At 45.1% G+C, this 26,267-nt stretch overlaps 1 protein-coding gene across 2 annotated transcripts in view; it reads left to right on the forward strand.

Moving 5' to 3' along the window:
* Nucleotides 1–17,039, forward strand: part of ARID5B (AT-rich interaction domain 5B) — a 114,619-nt gene extending 97,580 nt beyond the window's left edge. For both annotated transcript variants that reach the window (XM_066324243.1, XM_066324242.1), the window contains 2 exons: nucleotides 9,893–10,091; nucleotides 14,060–17,039. In XM_066324243.1, coding sequence (XP_066180340.1) covers nucleotides 9,893–10,091; nucleotides 14,060–16,210 — 2,350 coding nt within the window. In that variant the 3' untranslated portion in view covers nucleotides 16,211–17,039. The remainder of the gene's footprint in view (nucleotides 1–9,892; nucleotides 10,092–14,059) is intronic.
* The last annotated feature ends 9,228 nt before the right edge of the window (nucleotides 17,040–26,267 follow it).

Here is a 26,267-nt window from a genome sequence, read left to right on the forward strand (position 1 = left end):
TCTCTCCCAAGAGAAGCTACTGGCTGTTTACATCAGCTTTAGCATATCAGGGCTGTTCAGGTGGCAGCCACCTTTCAGTGACATCCTTAGGATACTGAGGAGTGAAACTACATATGTCCCAATGTACATCCCAATTGCCATCTCTCCTTCCTGCCCTCTTCTGTTCCTCTGTGCAAGGTGGAGTTTTATACAGAATTTCAAAGGCCAGAAAGAGAGAGAGGAAAAAAAAACCCATTAACAACCAACCAACCAACCTAAACACAAAATACAATCATTGGAGAGGGCAAAATTGTCTCTCTGTGTACAGAATCCAGTGAAATACTGCTTTTTCTAAAGGTATTTATAACCTCTGCCAAGCTACCATGTGGCTGCAGATTCGTGGTACAGCGGATGGCAGAAGCTGGAACAAAGCCAGATTTAAAGGCTTTGGGGAATGTATTGCTCTGCACCCCGCTGTTTGGAGTAGGGCTTGAGGTGGTAGCTGCTGCTGTGCTATAGGTAGGTAGAGTGCTTCAGCTGGGGCAGTGTTTTCTTTGTTCCTCTGGTAAAAGGGAAGGAAAGGTTTTGTGTGCATTTTTAAGTGATTCATATATCATTAATACAGTTCGTGTTTCCAGTAACTGTTTTCATTTTCAAATAGGGCAAGGCTGCCAGTGTTTCAGTAAGTGTTATTTGTACATTAGTTAGACAACTTCTGTTTTATTAATGAGTATAATAATGAAAGTGCAGGTTTCTGAGTAGAAGGAATGGATGTTTTTATTTAAAGCATAGCAGGCATCATATAATGCCAATGAATGCATCATTGTCACTGTAGGCATGGCTGGTCTGGACCTGCCTCTGATTGGGTTATTCCAAATAGGCCCAAGCACTTCATAAAAATGTCTTTGTCAGCCTAGTTTTCCTTCCAAACCTATTCATCTCTGTCAGTTTTTAATATTAGTACCAGGCTCTTGGCTATAGTCCATTAGTACTGTACTTAATTGCTCATGTTACAGATGATTACCAATATAAAAAGCATTAATGTATTCCCATCATGGGACTGCTGCTCTGTGCACGACTTGGACCATACAGAGCTTACAAGGTGGTGTTGTTTTGGTCGTCACTTTCTTCATTTGTGTTCCTCTCATGCCTTTCACGATCTCAGAAAGCCAGAGGTGTGTGTGGTTGGTATGAGCTGATTCAGCCTACACCGTTCCTGTGAAACTCTGACAGCCCTCATCAGTACCCTACATCTCTCTCTCTCTCTTATCAAGAAACCCTCAGAAACGGCTACTTTTCTGCGAAGCACTCTGCTCCGTGCTGCTTTCCCCTAATAATGCAGATGTGGTTTTCACATGCAGGGTTTGAGGTTTCTTTTCGCTTTTACACAAAACACATGATCGGCAGTTTAACTTTCTGGTATGAGCAGCAGACTGTGTTTCTGCAGTGCTGATGATGCTGTTGTTAGGGATTTTTTGTAAATATTACACCACTGCTCCCCCCTTCCTTCCGCACCCCCCAAAAAAATAAACCAAAAAACCCAACCTGCTAGTTGGCAGGGTATAAAAAGTTCCCAATAAAATACATTGAACAAAACAGAAATACTAGTAATTACCTGTTGGGGCCTTTTTCTGTCTTCTACTCTGTAGATTCATCTTGGTTTTCTCCAGAGCAAGTCCTGTGCATGAGTTGTGCACAAACACATGTGGTTGGGGAATTGTGGTGTGCAGTGGCAGTCGGTAACTCTGCTTGGCTTCTCTGGTGGACAAACATCACTGTTGGGAGGTGTCATGGCAGGCAGCTGGATGGTACCATAGACCAGTAGATTCCTGGCCTCTTGGAGTGCTGTAGGGAGCTGGGCTCCCTTGGGGTGTCCAGCAAGGATGGACACAGAGAACCCCATGTCCTGAGTCCTGCTCTTCAGCAACGTGTCTCCTGTACCAGCCCTCACAAGTTACTGATTTCGAAAACCACTGTCCTGGTCAGACATAGCTGGACGGGGATTTGTTAGGCCTTGGGCTCTCACAAGATTAAGGCAACTGAGTGGGAAAATATTCTGCAGAGACACAGCCACCTGGAACTTGAGGAGGAGCAGGGAGGTGAGATGGGTTGCTTCACAGTGTGGGCAGTGCCCACGCTTCGGACACTGACCTGCAGAGGGTTTTATTCTGGCTGTGACTGTGGCCCCTGGGCACTTGCAGAGAGCCCCACACATCTACCAGGGGATTAAAGCTCAGGAGATGCAGTGTCTTGTACAGTTCAGAGCCCATTCTGCCATTTCTCTTTCTAAATCTCTCACATAAAAATTATACATGATCAGAAACACAAGGCGGGTCAAAATAGGTCCCTTATACGGTTTCCCTTTAACAGTCATAAAGTCTGTCTACCCTGAGGATATTGTGCAGTAATTCAATATGCAGGAGAGCCCTGTGTTCCATGCAAATGCTGTTTGGTTTTCTAAAGCATTTGGATAACTTTCATAACGTGTAAGCATTTCAGTGGAATTTTGCAGGAAATAACAGCCAGTCGTTAGAGGGAACAAAAAGTAGGGGGCTAGTATGGCATCTGCATGAAATTGCTTATGGTTATCTTTTTATACACATTGTAATTAATAGAAGGTTTTGATTTACACTGTTAAGTGTGAAAACATCCCCAGGCAAAAATTAATCAAATGTTATGTCATGCTGTAAACTACAACTAGCTCTTTGTTTGACCCAAAAAAAAAAAAAACCCAAAAAAAAAAAACCACCAACTTGCCAAGCAACAGTTTTTCCTCCTTGTTTTATTTTTGTCTTCACCCCACTTCCCTGCCCCACTCACACTTCAGCTGGTTCAAGCCCCCCAAAAACTTCGCAAGTTGCAAATTGTCTCCATAGTTTTTCATCAAGCACAAATTTAAGCCTGAAGATAGATCAGGTGTCTCAGTTCTCTCTTTATTTTCCTAGGTTTTTGGTTTGGGTGGGTTTTTTTTCTTTTTGATAAATAACAAGAGGTTTCTACTTATGATTTTCTGCCCTCAGGGCTTTATCATTAAGATTAAATAACTGTACTCTCAAGCATACCACTGAACAAACATCTTTTCAATTATGTGAGTAACAGATGCTTTAACAAAGGAACTATTGAAAATTCAGAAAGCTTCCCCCTTCCCCAAAATTTAAAAAGTATCACATAACAGAGGAATGTAATTGTTTACCATTAAAACAGATCCCTAGCTGTCTTTTCAAAACATCTGAGAACATGCATTTTTTTCAAAATTTCTGAGGTTTCAGCCTCGGTGTCTTACTGGCCAGCACTAGAGTCAGCGGGAGTCCCTGAGTGCAGAGTGCTGGGCAGTGGGGCAATGCATTGAAGTTCCTGCAAGCAGATGATCTCTCTCCTGGTGGGGAATTGCTTTCCTACCTATATCCTTCTTTCGCCCAGGAGTTTGTCCCAGCAGGATTGGGGCATGCTGTGTGCTACCCAGTGCTGCTGGGTGCGTTGTCACCCGGGCAGAGAGGCCCTTGCCAGGCGTGCCAGCCATGCACGTGTGCTGTGGCACTTCCTGGGTGCTGAGACCCTGCCGTGCCCACAGCTTTGGGGTCCCAGCACTCCAGCTCAGTGCTTGGAGTCAGGCAGTGTCACACATGGCAATCCCATTTTTTGACATCCAGGAGTAGAGACAGACTCAACACGAGGGGACAAGCCCCTTTTCCTTGCTGGGAGCTGAATTGCCCCAGGAGGGTGCTACACAGTGGGCAGTCTGCCATTCATTCTCTTTTGCAAGAGCAGCACCAATGAGTAAGCACCCAGTAAGATCTCCCTCAGATGGCCCAGTGATGCTGGGAATCTCCACCTTGTGCTTCAGGATTTTGTTAAATGAAAGAGAATGGCCCTGGTTTGTTCAGCTTTCTGTGATATAGATGTAACTCGGAGCTCCCAGGGAGGGTCGGCAGGATTTTGGAGTCTTGCCCGAAGACCTGCACTCCACAGACAATTCAAAATGGCATCTGTAAGCTTGTTCTGAGCATAGGGACCAAGCGTTGCAGGGACTCCATGGACCTACCAGACAAAATGCATGTCTGCCTTTAGATGCAGAAATGGTGACTATGGCCGAAACAGAGTCTTGTAGTGGTTTTGGTGGAGTGATCTGGGGAAGTTGTGCCCACCACCCTTTCTTTGACTCTTTTCCATGCAGTAAATCTACACCAAAGGCAAAAGACTGGAGTCGTTCATGTCCCCCTGCTGAGCCCTAGGATCAGGAGTGCCTGAGCTTGCCTCACTGGGCTGTGCAGCTAAATCAACAGCTGTGTTTGTAATGTCACTAATTTCCAGTTTACTTAAAACGAAGTGCCGTTGAATTCTCTTAGAGCAGTGCTGTTCCCACCTTTCAGCAGTAAGCCATTCTCATTACCCATCAGCACTCCCAGTGGGCTATGAGGAAAGTTGTTGTTGAAAGGATGAAAGAGGCATTTCTTTAAGGAAGGAAAGTTCTTTGGAAAGAAAATTGAACTCCAGCATATTTTGTCTTTGCTGATAAAATATGTGCCAGTTTTGTACTTCAGACAAATGCAAATAAAGCCATTGCTATTGTGTTCTGCACAAAAGCACGTGGAGCTTGCTTTCATAACCCCTGCATTGTACAATGCAATCCAGGGAAATCAGACTTCAGGAACACACTGCTTCATTTCCTCAGTGCATTTTATATTCCCATTTTGGAAAACAAGCTGAGACCTTTAAGTTTTTCCTCTCCCCTCTTAGCTGGGAATGTGTCGCTGATGCCCAGGAGAGCTGCCTCCTGCACCTGGCTATCCCCACCCACTGATCGTTGTTGAAGGTTTCCCTTGTTTCCCTTGCCTGCACTGGGCCAGTACTCTAAGACTTACCCTTTTGAAAAGCAACAGGGTAAAAAAGACAAGACTTCTCTTGGGATCAGAGCTCAGGCGTTCCTGCTGGTCCCTCAAAACTGCTGAGTGTTTTGCCACTTGACTTTCTAGGGGAAAAGATTCAGGTTTCTCTCTCTCAGGTTACTGACAGGAGCCCATTTTCACCCCAGGGGCTGTCTCAGCCCTGCACTCAGACCTTCTGGCTGCAGGGGCTGCGGGCAGCTCTGCCCAGCTGCTCTGAGGGCATCCTGGAGCAGATGAGTGCCCTTTTGGACTGAAAGAACTGGCTGTCTTGCCTCTCAGCTCCAGTAGTGCCTGCAGAGGAAGGAGTTGGAGGCACCATGGCCTTATGTGCTCAGGAGGAAAGAATTTTCCAAATTCCTACCACTAAAGAGACCTATTGCCTGTCCCTTTTCAGCATTTTTGAATCTCTAACAGCTTAATGTTCTCATGATTTACATTAGCATCTAATCCTTGCATAATCTCACTAATCCCTTGGCCCCAAGATATCCACTGGCAGTGAGTTCCACGGGTTAACTGGTTGCTGTATTCATTTGGTGGAGCAAATTTAAATCATTTTCCATTTCTGTTGCAATTAACCCCCTTAACCTGGCCAAGCATGCGAATGGGGCAACATCTCCCAAGGAGTGGACTTTGGTATTTTAAGGGCTTCCAAGATTATTCTTGTGGCTCAAAGGCTCCAGTGCATCCTATTTTGTGTTGGGCTTGGCTCCCTGGAGAAAGTACAGTGATGTCAGTGGGAGACATGCTGAAATATTTTATTCTGCCAGAAAGCAAACAAAAATAAACACTAAAATAGGGATAAAATATTGTAGGGGTTGTGCTGAGTTGCCTCCTTCCCTCTATCACCCTGTGTGTCCTGGGCATATGGTTCCTCCCCAGCCCCAGAGCCCTGTCATATCCATACACAGTAGGGAGAATTAAAGAGGAAACTGGCAGCCTTAACATTTAATTTCCTTCCTCTTTCTGGGCTGGTCAGATCCTTTGCATTGTTGTAACTATTTTTTTAATCATGCCTATAAATAGATGTGCTCTCATGTGTCCTGTGAAGCAGAGTCAGGCCAAAAAAGTCATTCATTCTGTATAATCAATACATGTAGTGCTCACTGGCTCAGATGAGAACTTGTATTGTTAGTTCTGTAGCTGGGAAAAAAAAAATGTTGACTAATAAAGATTAAGGGTTGTTTTTTTTTTTTTCTTTTTATGAAATGCTAATGATGAAGACATGTTTGATACACTGTGAAATACATTTCTCTAATGTGAAGTTTCTGCTTTTTGTTGGGAAAGAGATTCAGTCCCTGGAGGATTTTCAAATATTTTGTAAATATAAAATTATCTGCTTCAGTGTTTTTTAAAAAAAGGTTGGCAGAAAGCCAGCTTACTTACATTACTGTAATAGATTTGCTGACCTCTGACATCTGCTGCAGAGAAGTACATTGAATTTTTCATAATATCAGATGATGCAGATCTAAAAACTCGGTACACTGCACCATTATTTAATTCAGGACTTACTAAAGGAAAATCGTTTTTTGAGTAGCAGTTTATACGTGATTAAACTTAATATTGCTGATTGTAATAAATCAGGATTAGTATAGTACTGATTTGTTAATCTAACTTGTATTGATTTTAAGTTGTCTTTATTTTTAAAAAAATAAGAAGAAAAAAAGGAAAAAGACTGGCTTTTCACAGTGACTGAATTTAATAAGAAGTCCTGTGATAGCAAAGACTCCCCTACTGTTTCTGCTCTTGGCTGGAAAATGTTATTCTTGTATTATTCCAGGAAAAAAAAAAAAACCTCATGCTGCTAAAAATCTGCTGCCTGTGGAAAGATTTTTTTTAATACACTAGTGCTTACATATTCTATTTATGTTAATTGACTTATAAATAATACATTTTATTAATCTTAATATTGGAATCTTGATCATGATAAAGACCCTTTTATTTGGTCTTCTCTCAGGCTTTACAAGTAAATATTCTTTAGACCACGAAATATTGCCCCTCTTCCTTTTTTTATGAATACTTTTATACTTCCCCCCCTGTCGGGAAGTACAGCCACAGTTCAAAGCGACTGAAAACATGACTGTTGTTTCCAACATGCGATACATTTGAGAGACCTGGATCCAGTTTTTTGGACGTTGTCTTTACCTCTCCTTGCGCAAAGATTGATTAAATCTTACCTGCACTGCAAATATTTGACCAAAAAAAAAAAAATCTTTTGCTGATTTCAGACATGTCACATTCTGCTAAACTATTTGGCTAACAGCAGATCGCATTCTTCCGGTGTTGGGCAATATTGACCTTAAATTGGCTAAGCCGGCTGCTTTCATGGCATGTGAGCCGGCTGCTTACATGTTGAGAGAGCTGTATTAGCTTTATTACTCCTGCGCTATAAAAACTTCTAATAATCAAATGATAAGATCATATCCTGTGGGTAATTGTGTTGTACCATGACAGGATAACTGAAAAAACATTCAGGGAAAATTGCAACCGACGGAAATCTCTACGTGAAGAGGCAATTGCTGGTGTTGCTGGGCTCGGTGCTGCTCCCTGGGGTCTCGCAGCCTGCATTCCTGCCCGGCTCCTCGCCAGCCGCCCCCAAAAGCCACCTCGGTCGGCCCTCCTTTGAAACGAGGAGGGGAAAATCCTAGAACAAGCCATCCTTGTGTTTTGACTCAGTTTTACCTTAGTCATGCCGCCTCCCCGATACACGAAACATTTAATTCCAGATTTCCTGCCACTGGCTCCAGGCCACTGACCAGCTATGTGAAATGTATTTTTACTGCTGTCGGCCTGCCAACTGCTGAGCTCAGTGAAAAATAGCTAAAATGAAAACCTTGTACTCCCACATGAACCCTTAAGATCAGAAAAGGAAATTTAAGCCACAGTTGCTAATTAGCACCCAAGCTAATGAGTTCTGGTGAGGTGCAGGAGGAGGAGGAGGAGTTTGGGTCCCGCGTTACCCTACAAGGCTCAGCGGAGAGCACGCGAACGGTGATTAATGACGTTGGCCCAGACCTTGCTCCTGGCCCGGCCGTGGCCACTGGGTTAATCTCTCAGCATCTTCCAGGGAAAGGCTCATTCCTGGGGCTGGGAGCATCTCTGTCTCTCACGAGGCACCCGCCAGCCTCTGAAACCTTTACGGATGGAATATGTAGATTTTTAATGGGTGACGCGTTCCCATGGAAACAAAACAAAGTCAAACAGTCCCCTCGCAGTGCTAACAATTACTGTAATAAAATGTGTTTTTATTAAAAGCGAATTTAAACACTTAACACATGGCAGAGCAGCCTCGGCGCTGCCCTATGCGAAACCCAACCTTGCCTCTAAGTGTAGTCCAAAGTGCTTTGTGCAGCACGGGGAGGAATTCGGTGTTTTCACCAATATTTGTGCTTTGCAAATGAAATGTAGCAGCCTCAAGTATGAACAGGATTATTTTTTTCTTCTGCTTAGTTATGCTTTTTATTATATAAACATTACCTGTAATATTACAGTGGGAAGTAGGTATTTGGCAACTACATATTATTTTGCTAAGTTTGCATAGAGGGAGCAGTTTCCAGTTTTAGCAGCTGTAACATGTTTAAACTCAGTTTGTAATGGGATCTGAAGATGAATATTCCCTGTGGGCTCTGCTTAGCTTCATTACTGGAGCTCTGCCAAATTCAGGGCCAGAAAGTATTATTCACGCCTCTTTGCACATACCATGTCAGAGCATGCTCAGTTAATGAATTTTGTTTCTAATATAACATAAATTAGGTTTATATTTTAACATAATTTATGTTGAATTGTATTAAAATGTAAAATATTATGATCACGAGCAATCTAATTCTGCTCTCTTAAGCCCAAACTGTGTTTGAACATCTAAGTATGTAAATCAAAATTGCATGCTTAGAAACTGATTCTAGGATAACAAACGAATATCTGAACCAAAGAGGTTTCTGCCTTGGAGTCTTAGATTAAAGATAATTAAGGATTCCTGGTATTTGAGTAGATTTATGTTGTTTATAAGCAAAGTACATTTTCTTCATAGAGTCAACTTGTCTTTCTTTTTTTTTTAACAAATTATGTTTTCTGGAATAATGTTCATATTTTTAAAGTCTGAGTCTTATATTAATCCCACAGTGAGTCATTAATCATACTAAAATGCATTATACAAACTTTAATCACTGAAGTTGAAACTGAGATTGTAATGCAATCCATCCCTTTTAATTATATCAGTTATTTTTCCGTTCAGATCAGGAATTGCAAAGAGAAAACAGAGAGATTAAAGCTCAGTGTGTTTGATGCTTTCAGGGGAGGAAATTTTTTGTTTGTGTTTCTTCCTTGTGTTTTTAAAGCGATTTCATGCACTTTGTGGCAAACAGATTTTTTTCATACTTAACTCTTCTCCTCTCCCCTTCTCCCTTAAAAAAGTCTCCCCGGCCAAGGGAGGGTGGTGGCTGTGGCCACGTGGGTGCCTTGCACAGATGATGCAGGGCTGGTGGTGGGGATGGCAGGGCAGGTGCTGTGCCCATGCCGTAGGGTTCCTGCATCCCGGCTCTCCTGGCCCCTGCCTGTTCCTGGCACTCACCCCTGCACTCAAGGGAACCAGCAGCATGGAGATTGTGTAGCTTTTACCAAGTTGGGCGTGGCTTTGTAGGTGTTTTCCTGGAGCTTGCTGCATGCTGTTGAAGTTGAGGAGGGAAAATAAAAATAAAGGGTGGTTTTTTTTTTTTTTTTTTTTTTTTTTAATCAGTCTAAAACATAATGGCTGATACTCTCATCTGGTACAAATTGGTGTAGCCACACAAACCACTGTGAAGTTACTGAAAACTAATACACAGCAACTCTAACTCCACTGAATTTATTCCACGTGATAATCTTGCCAAAGAAATTGATTTCTTGTACTTGGATTTATAGATGTAGAGTTTAAACTGTTGCTTTTATGGCATGGAAGAAAATGGAATTATTAAGTAAACTGCTCATAGTAGATACATTTTTTTCTTTTCTAGAACAGTAAAACCTGATCAATTATTTGTTCCTTAATCCCCTAGATTAATCCTGCCATATGAAAGATTTATTAAAGGAGAGGAAGATAAGCCACTGCCTCCAGTGAAACCTCGAAAACAGGATAACAGTTCCCAGGAGGGTGAAGCGAAAACAAAAGTGTCTGGAACAAAACGCATCAAAAATGAAAACCAAAAGAGCAAGAAGGAAAAAGATAATTCACAGAAACCCCAAGATGCATCTGAGGTCTGTTGCTTCCCTGCTTTTCAGTTTTTCAATTAAAAATGCACAGCTTTAATCACATGAAATCCAGTGATAAAGTATATAATTTAGACTGGAGAATTCCAACCAGTTGGCCTTTTAGTTTGCTCAGCGATGGAAATTCAGCTGTTGTGATCCTGTCTGTGCTGGGATTTTGCTGGGCTGAGAATGGCAGCTGGTTTACTCCATGTTGCACAGTGGGGATGGCAGAGGACCAAGCTCTGGATCTGACTAGTACCAGTTCTGCTCATTGTATTATACAGTGGTCACCATTAACAGATCAGCAGCTGCCAAAGGGAAACCACACAACTACCACAGTTATTTCCTAATCTAAGTATGGGGTGCAGGAACCTCTAATATTGTTGATAATACTGTGGTAACTGTTGGACACAGCTGAGCTTTATAATGGTAACCTCTGGATCAGCCCTTCTGTGCTCACAGATGTATGCATGACTGTGAGAAAACATATTGCTCCCTAGGATTTTTATTATATTATTTATTATATTATATATTATATATTATCATTTTATTATATTTTATTATATTATAGTAGTTTCTTTTTGAACTAAAAGGTCACATTTTGAGGCAACCACCTTCCAAGCCCTGAGATTGACTTCCCTCTCCCAAGCAGTAGATGGCTTTCGGTTGAGGTTCAGACATAATTTCAGACATAATAGGTTCCTGTCATGTCACTCTGCTTCACATGGGCAGGACCCAGTTTTCACATAGAGCCATGTTACTTGCAGGCATAGGACAGCCCTGTGGGAGAGATTTTATGTTCACAGCACAGGGTAAGATTAATGGTAGAACTCGTATTTGTCTTCAAATAAGGGTAGATTTCAAGTGATAGAAAATCGATAGGGTTTTTGCTCCGGTGTTACTTAAGCACCTTCCTTTGCACATCTGCCCACTCTCTCCTTCCCTGCTTGCACTGCATGTGAAGGAGGTGGTGAAGCTCCTCACACACAGCCCCTGCAAAGCGTGTTGCTTTTCCTGTCTCAGTCTGCCAGATCACAGCAGCCTTCGAGGCTTTGCAGTGAAAGTAAGTATTTAAAGAATGTCGAAACACGTGCCCGGCAGACTATGTCTGCTCCTTTGACTTCATTGCGCCTGGCAGGTACAGAAGTCCTGTTTCTAAGTTTGTTAGGAAATTTTATTGAGTCAGCTATCAACAATCCTCCTCCTCATTGTTTTAAAAAAACAATGCAGGACGTGTAAACATAGATGCCTCTCAGAATCCATGTACACAGTTTTGAGAACAGAAAATTTGGAATTTTTTGTCCCACAACCCCTTTAAGTTGTGCTTGCAAGGACAATTTAATCTCCCACCCAAAGACGAATTTGTGTTTTAAAAAACAGTACTATTAATATCTAATTTAAGAGTGATCCTCAGAAAGATTTTTTTCTTTTTTTTTTCTTTTTTTTTTTTTCTCTTACATTGCAATTTTAAGCAGGGGAAGTACTGTGTGGGTAAAATAAAAAAAAAAAAAACATCGAGAGGAGAGTTCACACAAATGTGCTTCAGTCACTGGAAGGTTGCAAGACAGCTTGCCCAAAGCAAGGAGAAGTAAAGTGGAAGCTTGTGCTCCCTTCCCTTGTCGTTTCTTCATCCCTGATTATTTATTGAAGTCTTGGATCAGGAAGACACATTACACACTATCTGTACCGCTGCTGCTAAGCCAACATAACAAGTCAGCAACAGAGCAACAGCATTCACTTTGAATTTCCTTGCTTTTGTTGTTCCCTATTTCAAACTTCCTGCTGTTTAAACTGAAGTTATTTTTGTGTGGTTTGCAGGAAGAGTTCCTGAGCTGTGCTTATCGGAAATGTAGGAAGCCTAGAGGAGACAATAAAAATGTACAATTATGGCAGTTCCCTATTGTAAAATGGTACCTTTTATAGCAAAATTAATGTCTCCTCCCTGACTGGAGTGGAAGACATGTCCTGCCCCTGTTAGATCAGGGTGGGCTCTTAAGGACCTTGACCTCCATGTCAGTCACCATTCGGGTCGGCGATCACACAAAGCCCAAGCAGTGAAGGGGCTGCAGAGTGGATGCTTCACCTCTGGGTGGGTGTAGGGCTCCAGAACTCATCTGTGCTTTGCCATATGGAGGGCTCTGTGCCCAGGGTGTGGCACTTAACAGGGGTAGCAGGCAGGAGACGTCCAGCTCCTTTGAGTGGAGCAAAACCCAGGTCTGCTGGAGCAAGGCAGAAGTTGCTTGTCTCTTGCCCTGCAGCCGTGCCCTGGCAGTGGAGCCCCGTTCCTGGGCCCTCATCCAGTCACAGCAGTGATGAGGTATTGCTCTGAGGGGGAGCCCTGTAGCCATAAATGTGTAGGCATGTCCCCAACCAAGCCATTTCTGCATGTGGTCTGGAAACTGTGAGCTGGAAAAGCATAATCCAGTTACAAATGTGTGGTCATCTCAATTGCATGTTCAACTCATGCACCATTAGAAGTATGCAGGGAGAGAATATAACTTTAATTTATTAGAATTGCATTTGCCTTTGTGCTCTTCACTGTTTTCCTGCCATCACAATGACATTGTCAGTGTAACAAGACACCAGACAAAATGCTATTAGCCTTAGACTGCACATTTCCTCACAATAGCTGAAACTTCAATCAAAGTATTGCTTAACAGAAACAAAGAGCAGAATGTACAGTTATTAAGTATGATTATCTTTTTTTTTTTTTCTCCTTCTTGCTTTGCTCATCTGTCTGGTATTTGCCTGTAATTTTATAAGCTCAAGAGACTAGCGATGGTACTTTGTAAAGGACCTAATGATGGTATTTGGCTGCAAAAGTCAGCTATGAGTTTAAAAGGAAGAAGTTAGGATGACTAACAGACACTGTAACTAATAGGCCAACCAAACAGACAGGAATATTTAAAAGCAGCTGTGAAGAAATAAATCTCTGAGAGGGTTAGATTCGTTAGGACCATCTCCAAATCCCTGCTCCTGCGACAGACCATAAAGCAGCATTTAGATGATAACTTTCTCGATGCGTCTTATCTTTACAATGAAGGAAGAAAGAAAACAATAACAATAAAGGAGTCGCACAATGCTGCTGTTTTATGACTGTCTTCTACCACGACATGTCAGAGGAGAGTGACAGCAGTTTTGAAAAGGGCTGTCAGTCAGCTGGATCACAGATGGGATGCTCTGGTGACCTCCGCGGGTCACAGTTCAGCTGGCTACATAATGGGATGAATAGTGTGAATTGTGCACACACGCTGTATTAATGGGGGAGCAGAGCAAGCCACGGTCCCATTGACGAGAACGTATAAAAGCCATGTTTGTAATAGCAGGCACACACACTTACTGAATGTTGACAACTTCATTTTAATCCGTTAATAAAAAAATGTGTGTCCTAGTTCAGCTGTGGCAGTGATTTGCTGCCTACAATAGGGATTTCTAGTATGCCATTTCTATCATTTTCACACTTTAATGCAGAACTGGGTGTGAATGATCTCCTGTGTGATGACTGAATTTTAAGATAGCTATGCCAGAGAGACTTTAGGAAAGGAAAAGCATAGGAATAGAGTGGTTTTCTTAGGGGAAGTTGGCTAGCAGGAGAAATTTCCATAGCCTTATTGTTTGTGTCGTGAAATCTGCTCTTCTGCATTTGCCTAATTAATTTTAAAAGAGTATGTATAACCTCAGCATTTAGCTATCTGATCAAGCCACCAGTGCCTCTCATCAGGTTACAAACATCTGCTGTTTTGAAATGCCTTATTGTGACTCTTAACAGGGATGGTGTATTATTTTTTAGTACTTCCAAGAGATATTTCTCTTTGTTTGAGTCCAGTACCTGATGTTAGGGCCTTCATGTCCCAGCAAGGTGGTTGTCAAGTCCTTCTCTTAAAAGTAGGCAACAGTGTACTGTGCATAACTTTACCAACTGTCTGCCAGAACATACTGCATTCTTACTGTTGTCTGTTGAATCATTTCCTTAGGTTTCATCGGAACAAGAGAAGGATCAAGAATCAGCAGACCAGAAGAACTTCCCTGAGCACCCTACAGCAGGAGAGATGAAACAACCTGTGCAAGTCCCTCCATCTCTTTTACCAGACACAGCTCGGACACTGCCTCTGGAGAAGACAGATGTGGCAGAAAACAGCACCAACAGTGAGAAAGCCAAGGAGGAGGTTCAGCACTCGTCCTCTTTCTCCAGTATATCTGTGCCTGCAGAAGAAGACACTGTGCTGGATGCCACTGTCACAAAACGATTACAGCCCCCAGCAGATGCCTTGGAAGACACAAAACCTGAACAAAGACTACACAAAGCTTTTACTGACAGCCTAGAAAGTGAACCTCCAGAAATGCCCTTCACAGCTTTCCCAGTCCATCTGCCCACTCAGAGCGAAATGGAAGATGAGAAACTTCCAGGGATGGCTGATTACATCGCAAACTGCACGGTGAAGGTGGACCAACTGGGAAATGAAGATATCCACAATGCACTAAAGCAAACGCCCAAAGTACTGGTGGTGCAGAACTTTGACATGTTTAAGGAAAAGGAGCTGCCTGGGTCCATGAACGATGACTCCACCTTCAGTTACACACCACTGCTGTACTCAAAAGGTAATCCAGGCATCATGTCACCCCTGGCAAAGAAGAAGTTGCTGTCGCAGGTCAGCGGGGCCACGCTCTCATGTAATTATCCTTATGGTTCTCCTCCACCTTTGATCAGCAAAAAGAAACTCAACAGCAGAGATGAGCTGTCCTCAGGTGCATCACAAGGTCCCCATGCCCCTAATTCGGATCCTGTAGCAATTAATAGGCCCTCAGTCATACAACATGTACAGAGTTTTAAAACCAAGGAAGAGAGGAAGTCAATTAATGATGTTTTTAAACACGACATTCTAAGTAAACCGGATCCTCAGCGCTGTGATTTTTCAAAACATCACCTCAGTTCTCTTGCCGAGTCATACCTACCGAAGTCAGAGATCCAGGACTGCAAAGATAAAATGAGTGAGAAAAGGGCACTGCAGCACTCCCATGTGCCCACTTTCTTGGCAGATTTCTATTCATCACCTCATCTGCACAGCCTTTATAGGCACACAGAACACCACCTTAATAATGAACAGACATCAAAGTACCTCCCCCGGGACATGTTCAGAGAGTCTGAAAATATTTCTACTTTTACTCAACACAAACACCAAGAAAAACTAAATTTAAATTATCGCCCATCTTTGCATCAGCAAGAAAAAAAGGCAACAGTGGAGGCTTCTTCAGATGATCAGCCAACAGATTTGAGTCTTCCAAAGAGCATACACAAACAGACTGCAAAGGTTCCAGGCTCCAGTCTCCCTCACTCATCCACGGCCCAGCACGAATGCAAAGGGATCTCCCCATTCCAGGCTGGAAGCAGCCAGGCAGTGAGCCTAGACTGTAACCCCAAAGCTTGCCGCGTGTTCCCTATGGCATTGACGGCCCCAAAAAAACACAGCGAATTGCTCCACAGGTCTGGGAAGCAGCAGGCCCAGAGGCTGGAGAGCCTGAGGAAGGTGGAGGGGATGGTGCATCCCATCATCAGCCGCAGAACAAGCCCTCAAAACGTGGGGGCTGCCCGGCCTCTGAAACGGAGCCTGGAGGACTTGGACAAAGTCATTTCTGAAAAAAAGATACGAGCTGTCTCTCCTATTCACTTACCAAAGGAGACCCCGGCGAAAGACAAGGTTCCCGACCAAGAGGGGGAAGGTAGCAAGTCAGTGCATGGCCTCCATTCTGGCAGCATGCTGGAAAGCCACAAATTTCCCCTGTCAGCTCCCATCTTCCCAGGCTTGTACCCGGGAAGCCTGTGCACGGGGCTGAACAGTCGCCTCCCACCCGGGTATTCTCATCCCCTGCAGTACTTGAAAAATCAGACCGTGCTATCCCCACTAATGCAGCCTTTGGCTCTTCACTCCTTCATGGTGCAGAGACAATTCCTCACATCCCCTGCAAACTCCCAGCAACTGTACAGACACTTAGCTGCAGCAACACCTGTAGGAAGTTCTTACGGTGACCTTTTGCATAACAGCATTTATCCTTTAGCTGCTATAAACCCTCAAGCTGCATTCCCACCTTCCCAGCTATCCTCTGTACATCCCAGCACAAAACTGTAAACCCCCTCGCTCACAAAAAACGGTCTGAGGAGAAAAGTTCAGTTAGCGACATTCCTCCCCCTGTGACGATGTCTCGCAGATTTAGCGATCTGTATTTTTGTCAACCAGGATGCAGTCGTATCCCGCCTAGAGGAGCATCTTAGAGTTTGATGGAGACGGGACTGCGTCTTGAATTCTGGCTCCCACATCAGCCCCCTCACCCCTTATCCCTGCCCTTGCAAAAAAGAAAACCAAACCAAAAAAAAAAAAAAAAAAAAAAAGAAAAAAAAAGAAAAAAAAAGAGAGAGAAACAAAAATACAGAAAAGAAAAAAGAATTTTTTGGGATTTTGCATATGTGTTTTCTGAAAGGACTTGAACATGGTAAGAGCAGATGTTCAAAGGGAGCCGTGGAAACGCAGGCCCAGTCCTGAGCTCACTGAAACCCAGGTGAGGGCTGTGTTTGCCTTTCACTGAGCCAAGGACCGGAGGCTGTGCATTGGTGCAAATGAGTCAAGGACTTCAGATGAACCTGGAAAAGAAGTGGGCCGAGAATCTGTACAATCAGTGGATGTGCTTTTTTGGGTAACTTTTCCTGACTTTTAAAGATTCAATCAATGCAATGTATAGTAAAATGGCAATAGATTTTTTTCATTTTAACACTATTAGAACAGAATGGTAAACACTGTTTAATTTGACTGTACATATCCACTTCATAAACTACCAGTGTCACATTTGGTCACAATAATTTATATAGTTTCGTTTGTCCAGTATATTCTGTGCTCTTTATGTTTGGTTTTTCGTTTTGGGTTCTTTTTTTTTTTAAATTAAACAGTATCATTTTATCTGCAACTTTTTTAAAGGCTGTGGCTGTCCTAATTTTTTTTTTATTATTACATGTTTGTAATTTTTCCAGTTTCTTTATACTTTTGAGCAGCGTTTCTGTTTTGTTTTTGTCGTAACGTTTACTGTTTACAAACTGAAGCAACTGGTTCAGATTAATCTTAATGGTTATAAACATACTGTAGGTGATGTTATGGTGCAAGGATGCGAACAAGGTTCCTTTCCCCACGGCCCACCCCTGTGAGGTGCTGAGCACCTCTTGCCCTCCTCCTGTTGTTGCGATGGCTCCTGTGCTGCTTCTCCCCTCCCACCGAGCTTTGCTTTCCTGTATCGTGGTCTGTGAATTTGTCGAGCATTGTACTTAATCTTACCTAGGCTGTGAAACCCTCCTGCCTACCAGAGAAACGGTCTAGAAAACAAAACCTCCCTGACTCAAGCTGATGAATGACAAAGGAGTGCAGAGAACAGATCTGGAGGTTTGTGAGAATGTTGAGAATTTCAGAAGTTGTGAGAGGAGCCAGTGTGGATTTGAATCAGAGGCTCACAGGTTGTTTCTGTGCCTCACAATGGGTAAGGGAGTTCTGTGCAGTGGTCGGGATGGTCCTTCCACACTCCTGTGGGGATCTCGGCCTCTCCCTGCACATCCTTTTCCAGGGGGGAAGCCCAGGCATGGAGAGGCTGGATTTTCCTGATGAAAGAGCTTCCCTGTGGATGTATATTCACTTTGCAGGACATCACCACTACGCAGCTGAGCACAGACATTGATAAAGCGAAGTGTCACTTGGAGGCTTTATACAGTGTGAAAATTGGTTGTGGTTCAAACCATCTCAGTTACTGTTCAAAGACAGTGTACTTGATATGAAAAGAAAAAACAAACTACTAAGAAACACTTTGCATGCTAGGCATGTCAATAAATTTTCCCGTGATATGAAGCCAAATACAATATATAATGTATCATACTTAATATCCAAAGGTGGAAACCAGAATAATATACTTGTCTACTGTTAAAAATCCAGCTTCTTCAATTAAATACTTTATATTCCTGTGGTAAAACTATGTTTAATTGATTGATAAACAGACTAGTAGAACTTGGAACATAGATGTGCCAGTGCAGAGTATCCTGCTGCTCCACAAGTCATACAGGAAAGAGAACCGCAGGCTCATCCAGGCAGAGGCCGCAGTGTGGAGGACATCTCTAGTAAAGTTGCACTAGATCTGAATCACGTAAGAATCAGGGGTCTGGGGATGGGGGGAGGAGGGTGGGGGAAAAGGGGGCAGAGAATATAAAAATCTACAGCAAACGCGAACAGAAGCTTGTTGTGTGTTTGGCAAAGCAAATGCTTCTCCTTGTTTAAGTTGTGTGTTCTGGAGTTGTGCATTTGTTTACGCAAAGTGTCCAACATCCCTTTTGGTTACGTCCTGTTTGAGTTTGCTGGTAGGCTTTTTGGAGCCATGCTGAGGCAGCACAGGGCTGGGGGACAGGGAAAGGGGAAGAAGGCTCCTAGCTTGCCCCATGAGGAGACTGGCCACCGCTGTCTGGGGAAGCTCATACTGGGCAGAACATCAGGGCTAAGGGAAAGAAGTGGTGGCATAACCCCCCAAGAGAAGCTATGCATTATTTGTTTAAGAACTCTTCTAACAGAAATCTTGGAAATCTTTCAACAGACTATTGAATTCTTCATTGGCTGAAAAGTCTTTTTTTTTTTCTCAATTTCTTAAATGGGGCTTTGTTTGCATTGTTTGAGTTCAAGGGGCCTTATTATTGAATGAAATTGCACAAGTCTTTCTTTGTGCAATCAGACCATTGTTATTGGTAGGTTTGTAAAGGAAACTGCAGAATCTAATTGGCAATAGAGTCATAAATCTATTTACTAGGAGCCAGTTCCAAGAAATGTTGCAATTCAAACGCACTGTGTCCGGGATGCATTAGGGATGCTAAAGGTTGTGAGATCCAAAGGAAGAGGCCCAGCAGCAAACGGCTCGTGTGTAGCTTCTGGCCACACTCTGAGCCAGGCTTCGTGGAGCACGTGGGAAGTAGGGCCTGATTCCCAGTGTGATTGTGCCCCTGGCCAGGCGGGGTGGGAGCACACCAGCAGTTTGTGGCAGGTCTGTTGTGGCTGTGAGCTGGCCTGGTGTGAAGAGCTTGCCCAGTGGGTTCATGCCTGGGGAGTAGTTTGTCCCAGCAGCAGAGAAGTTGGCTTGGCAGCAGCTGGAGCTCAAGCAGGGCACAAGTGCTGTGCTGCCTCTGCCAGCAGCTCTGCCCCATCTGGGGAGTCGTGGGGCTGCTGCTTCCAGAGACCACCGCGGGGGTCCCTCGCTCCCATCGCCTGCTCGCTTCCTTTGCAGTGATCAGTGAGGTCACGTCTGGTCCAGTTTTGCCATCGTGATGATTTTGATGAGCAGTGGGAGTTCCTGCACCGGTGTGAGGCGGGTGGCATTGGCAGCGCTGCCGTGAGCGCTGTTCGCTGTACTTGTGGTTGATATTTCGCTCGTTCTCTTCCTCCCCTCTCCCCCCAACCCTGCAGTTTTAAATATGTTCTAATAATGGCAGCATAATCTACTAGCTGTTTATACTTTTTTAACTTTCTTTTGTTGTAAATATTGTATACTTTTTGTGATTCAAGTTATGTAGCCTATATGCTCTGTAAGGTGATGATTTGTATATATAAAAATGGCCCAGTAATATTATATAGTTTCCCATTTAAAAGGTTATTGAGTAACCTTTGCATTAGTTTAAACACTACCAGAAATAAAGCTGAGCCAACTATAAACACTCAATTTTTGTATGTTTTCCAAATTGTACTTATTAATGCTTTTGATACTGTATTATGTGCCAATAGTTTCCCAATCACATAGCAGGCAAAAGATATTTTGTACTTTTTGATCCACTGTAATATTTAATAAAAAATGTTACTATCTGTTCCCTTTTGTGTTTGATTAATAATTCTGTAAACAGCCCTTATCGTATTGGATTACATATTATCTCATCCGACCTTTCAGCCCTCTTATATTGGCTTTTCTAGAGAAAGTATCTCCTGCAAATGATTAGATTAAAGAAATGGAAGTTTGCAATTTCCTCAAGGAGGGAGAGACAAGATCTTCAGTCAGTGCCCCGCTATTTTTGCAGTATACTTCCATTAAAGTGTGACTGTAGGAATAGCTTTTCAGAGGATAACGTCCATGCTTAGCCAGTGGTTCCAGTACCAAATTTGTTTCATTTGCATCTCAGAGTAAGATTTTTTTCTACCAATACTGCAGGCTTGAGCTGGGATCTGAAAACTACCCCCTCGTCTTCCCAGCTCAAACATGGATAAGGGTCTGGAGTCTTGGAGTCAGATGCTAGCTACTAACTTTGCTGATGATACTGAACAACCACCAAGCAAATTTAAGTTTTTGCTGTGTGCCTTGGTGGTTCCAGAAAGCCCCCATAAACCTAGGGACCCCTTAAGAGCCCATAACCACAGCAAATGCTGTTACACTCCTGGTTTCCATAGGTGGGAAAATCATTTGGGTTTATGGAGGTCAGGCCTGGGTATTGCCTTTGCCCAGTACAGCTCAGCAGCAGGACAGGAATTCCCAGTAGCCACCTGCTAATTCCACATGGTTGCTTAACTCCATGGTTCTGGGGCAGGTATGCAGCAGGGAGGGTTCCCTCCCACCCTGGGCAGTCCAGGAGCTGAGGCCATGGGTGGTCCTGGAGGCTGCTTCTCTTCATGTGTTCTCCCTGCACTGGGTGAGCAAGGCGAGCACAGAACAATTTCACAGCACTAGCAGATGAGACTTCCAAATACAGTCTCAAAAACAACCATTTCCTCCTCCCTGTGCTGGGAAATACCAGCTTGAGGAGGAGAGCCAGCCACTGGGCATATGTGAAGGATGCAGTGCTGTTGAATCCTAGAATCTCAGAATATGCTGAGTTGGAAGGGACCCATGAGGATCATCGAGTCCAGCTCCTGGCCCTGTGCAGGGCACCCCAGGAGTCATACCCTGTGCCTGCCAGCGTTGGCCAAACACTTCTTGAACTCAAGCTTGATGCTGTGATGGCTTCTCATATGTGAAGCTATGGGAGAAGATGGGGCCTTCTAGCAAACCTTTTCGCCTATCCACTTCTGTCTTTGCCAAACTGAGGCATTTTCTTCTTTTTGTGCGGAAAATGCAGGCAGCCAGTGAAAGAGGTGGGGGAAATGTGGACATGGGGATGGCTGACCTTTGCGAGTGATGCAGAGATGCCCTAGGCAGCTTGGCTTCCAGCACCATGCTTTTTCTAGCTCTTCGTAGTTTGTGGATTAATGTAAGCCAGCCCCGCCTTAGATTAATCTTGCAGTGCTGGGCGTGCCTGTTGGGCTACCCTACCCACTCCTGGGAAGAAGACCCCAGCAGCAGCACCCTGGAGCTTTTCATAGCCAGACCAGCCTGGCCTGTGGGCTGAGGCAGCCTGGCACTGAGGCACAGCATCCTCCCTTGACTGGGCTGGGCACCTCCCAGTGAGTTTGCAGGGGTCCCTTGGGGATCAGTGCACCCACACCTGGGCAAGCAGCGGAACAAAGTAGTCTGCTGATAGCACCCTCAGCATTGGCAGGGAAACGGGCACTTCCACAGGGCTCAGTGCACCCCACCAGTGCAGGAGAGCAGAGCTACACCTAGGAAGGATTTGTCACCGTATTAAGGACTCCGAAGTACTTCTGTGTTTAAGAGGGAAATGTCCAGTGATCTGAGAGGACAAGGGATGCTGTACCACTGGCTTGCTGCAGACAAAGTTTGTCACCTTGTCACACCAGTTTTTCAATTCAGCTGCCAGCAGCAGGGAATTAACAGTTTTGAGGGTCTGAAGTAAAGTGGAGGTGCACAATCTGGTGTTGCTGGCTGCAGTTTAGTTCCCCTGGCTGAGGGCTCTTGGTTTTCTGCTTTGCTGCCTCGCTTTTCCACAATTACATGGCAGTACCCTGTGCCGGGCTCCTTTCAGAAGGAACAGTGTAATTGAATCTGATTTCCTGATTCCTGGACCATGGCACATGCACCTTGAGGACCTCAGAGAACTTTTGTAAGCCTTGCACTCCAGCAGGTAGGGAACAGAGGGCACAGAGGGCTAAAAGCTAGTGGAGGTCCTGGGGCAGGATTTCCCTGCCCTGCATGGTTCACAGGGAAAATGGCTCAACATTGCCAGGTAACCTTTTGGGGTCAATGAGAACCCCATGGTGATGCCAACTTGTTGGGAATGGGGGCTCTTCCCCTGTCTCTGCCTCACTGGTGGTGTCTCTGCTCCAGAATATTTCAGGAACATTTTTAGTAAAGTTTCTGCTGCTGGGAGGAGCTTATCACACAGAGACATCACTGCTAATCCTCACTGGCACCCTAATTGCTCTTGGAAATACAGCAGTCACCCACAGGCTTTCCAGGAATATCAGACATCTTTTGCTCTTCCCAAAGCAAAAACAATAGAGTCTATATGTTTGCCTTCCCAAATTTGAGCACACTCATGACCGAAGTGCTATGGCTATGTATCGACTCTGCAACTGAAGAAAAATACTGGAGGAGTGGATGGTCTTGAGGAAAGCAAAAGGAGTGGCCCCGAAAGCATCCCCAGTCTCTGGAGCTGTGGCTGCTAAGGGCTCGCATTCCTGCAGGAGAAAGCCCTGGCTGTGGCCAGGCAGCATCCCCTGCTGCCCCCTGTGCAGGCACTGCATGTCCAGCGAGCAGGCTTAATCTGTGCTTTCATTTAGCTTTTCAATTTGTCCTTTGCGGGGATTAAAAAAAGAGTATTCTGGATGTCAGATGCTCCATCTAGTGCTCACCTTGGGAACGAGCCCCCCAGGTCACAGGCCAAGCCTGCGGCCAGAGGTGCCCTGTCCTGGTGGTTGGGGCAGTGGGGACAGGACCCTCCACGACAGCCAGCAGACTGGGGACGAATATGCCCCAAACTGGGTTGAACAAATTCATTAAGACTTTTGTAGCTGCTGAAAAAGCAGTGATTTGGGTGAAAGTGCCACATTCAGGAGACCCACAAGTTTGGAATGGTGGCAGCTGTGAAGACCTCCCGATGCTCACATGTGCCCTGTCTGTGGGTGCTGCACCACACCACGGGCACAAAAGTCCTGGTAGCTCCCTCCTCCTCCTGCTCCTCCTCCTGGTGCTGCTCCTGGGCACAGAGGGGCTCAGCAGCTGCTTGGGTTTGGTAACGAGCATAAAGACATTTAACAAATGGCCTTGGGTGCAGCGGCTGCTCTCCTGGGAAATGAGGTGGCTGAAGATGCCAGACCCATGAGGGGCTTCTCTAATAAAGGATGAAAGGGAAGAGAAACCCACTGAACTTGTAAATGTTGCTGAGTTGGTTCTGCCGTTTAGTCGGGGAAGGAAAAAAAAAAGGCATCCACATCCCCTCCTCTGCCACAGGCCATGCCCCAAGGCATGCGAGACGCCCTGTCGTGAGGGGCCGCCACCTTGTGAGGGGCTGAGGGGATCCCGTGATGTCAGGGGCTGCTGTGCCGTGAGGTGATTCCATGGCGGGCTGCCGTGCCGTGAGGGGCTGCCCTGAGGGGCTGCCATGCTGCGAGGGACTGCTCTGCCATGAGGGGATCCTGTGAGGGGCTGCCATGCTGCGAGGGGCTGCTCTGCCATGAGGGGATCCTGTGAGGGGCTGCCATGTTGTGAGGGGCTGCCAGGCTGTGAGGGGCTGCTGTTCCAGGAGGGGATCCTGTGAGGGGCTGCCATGCTGTGAGGGGCCGCTGTGCCATGAGGTGATTCTGTGAGGGGCTGCCATGCTGTGAGGGGTTGCCATGCTGTGAGGGGCTGCTGTGAGGGACTGCTGTTCCAGGAGGAGCTGCCATGCTGTGAGGGGCTGCTGTTCCAGGAGGAGCTGCTGTTCCAGGAGGGGCTGCTGGGAGGCTGCTGTGCCATGGGGATATGCTGGGCTGTGATGCAATGTGGCAAAACTTCCCATCTTTCACAAGCTGCTTTTTAGCCGTTTTGGTGCCAAAATTGTTTGTTTGTTGAAATAGATGTCTCACAACCTCCAGGGGCTTGGGCAAACTGCAAATGCCCCCTCATGCTGGGAGACACCAGAGGGGCGAGCAACAGCCCAGTTTATTTTAGGGCCACCACGCAGAGGTGTGGGAGATGCAGTGCCATTGGGCAATGCGATGTCCCTTCCATGAGGCAGCACCATGACGAGGCTAAGCTGGGGAAGTGCTGAGATGGGGAGCAGGAGGCAAAGATGAGGGGCAGCCATGCTGCACTCGCAGCACACATTCCAAGTACTAAAGGATACACAATGGACACAGTGGTGCCCCATGCCACGAGGATGAAATTGCTGCAGCTCTGTCATTCCCTGGATAGTTCGTGGATACACCTAAATAGAGGTAAGTTGAATTTGCAGGCAGCCCAGGTGTGGAAGCAGGGGAGCAGTGGATATCTGCAGTGAGGTGCTGGCTGGTGTTGCTCAGAGCAGAATTCAGTTCCTGTAACCTAAACACTACATGTGCACCCAGTTGGGGTTCAGCCACTGCCGGGCTGGGGAGGGAAGCCCAGGGAATGCTAAACCCCTTGAGTGCTCTGCATGTGGGTGTCACACCACACTCAGGTCCCTTTGGGGTGGCTGGGACCTTGACACTGGCTCGTGTGGTTACGTGAGCAGGAGGTGACCGTGTGGCTCCCCTGGGCTGCTGCCCTGCTCCAGCCCCTTCAGTGTCCAGTACCAGTGGGAGGAATTACCAAGCTGCTGGGCCAGGAGGCACACACAGGGGCCTCATCCTCCCCTGCACCTCTGCCCAAACCCTCCATCTTCTGCAGGGCTCTCTTATGTTTTTTGGCAGTGGTTTTGTCTGCAAGCCCCCCTAAAAAACAGCCAGGCAAACCAAGCTCTCTTCCTCTGCCCCCTGCCCAGTGTCTGTGGAGCTCTCAAATGAAGAATAAAGCCATTTGTTTCTAATTATATTTGGCAGCCACTCAGAGAATTTAGGATTAAAGCACGCAATTTTTTTTGCTCCTGATTAAAGTACTTGACCTCATAAGCAAAAAGCTAGGATTTCAACACACCCCCACAAGTAGGCTAGGAACAAACTGCAGAGAAAAGACCAAAAAAGAAAACTCCCTTTTCTCTAGATACACAGAATAATTCATTATGAAACAAAAGGCAGAATATTTAGTGCATCGCACGCGCTCGCCTAGGGCTCAGCTAACCGCCCAATTACTGCTTTTAGAGCTCTTACACCAAGCAGAGGCACACACAGTGAAGGCCCATATGCCCCACTGAGCCCATGGCATGCACATGACCAAGTCCCATTTGCTGCCTGCAGGAAGAAAGTGCCTTTCTTGCCATGCCAGCTTGCCTGGCCCCCCTGCCCAGCTGGCAGGACACTGGGACAGGGAGTAGTGACAGTGGGCATGTCAGTTGTCACCATCATGATCGTTTTTTCCCCCATATTCCCAGGCTGGAATAGTTTTTACCCATCAGGTGCAGCGTGCTTGGTGCCTAATTTCAAGCAGTGGCTGCCCTGGGGTGGCAGACCCTTCATCCTGCCTTCCACATGGCAGCATCCAGCTCCCACATTTGCTGTTTTCCCCATCTTTAAGACAGCACAAGCATGTGTCACAACTGCAGAAGAGTCAGTTGGCTCCCAACCAAGAGAAATAGCAATGATCTTGATAGCATCCTTTAAAATAGCAGAGAAACCAGCTCAGACAGAAATTAACTACCCTGTGAGGTTCCGTGGTCCATAAAATACTTCCCCTGGCTCCGTGGTTTTAAAATAACATGAAAGAAATGCTTTCCATAAAAAGTAGTTAACTAGCATTAGATTTTTTTTTTTTAGTCGTAATTCTGAGAGTCATACCCAAACAAAATAGCTACACAAGCATTAAATTATACATTAAAGAAGTCTGATAAAGACAGTGAATTACAGAGCTACCATATAAGATTTCAGATATACAGATAACAGCATTATTAACATTTCTATTAAAGGTGACCTACAAAAAAGGGACTAAAATAATCTGTGATGCTTCTGATTTCTCATGATGCAGGAGAAAAGGCTCCAGCCCAACTGCCACCTAGTCTCTGCTCTCACCCCTGCTTCCCCTCCCCATCCTCTCCTCCAAAAATTAATGGAAAACACTGGGTTGCTTTCTGCAAATAGCTAGGCTAATGTTTCACCTGCAAAACTTCCTTGGAGGACACAAAATGGATGTTTCTCTCAGCGCTTACCCAAATCAGTAAGACGATGAATTTTTTAGCGGAGAGACATT

This window comes from Sylvia atricapilla, chromosome 8 (assembly GCF_009819655.1).
Source record: "Sylvia atricapilla isolate bSylAtr1 chromosome 8, bSylAtr1.pri, whole genome shotgun sequence".
Taxonomy (NCBI): Eukaryota; Metazoa; Chordata; class Aves; order Passeriformes; family Sylviidae; genus Sylvia; species Sylvia atricapilla.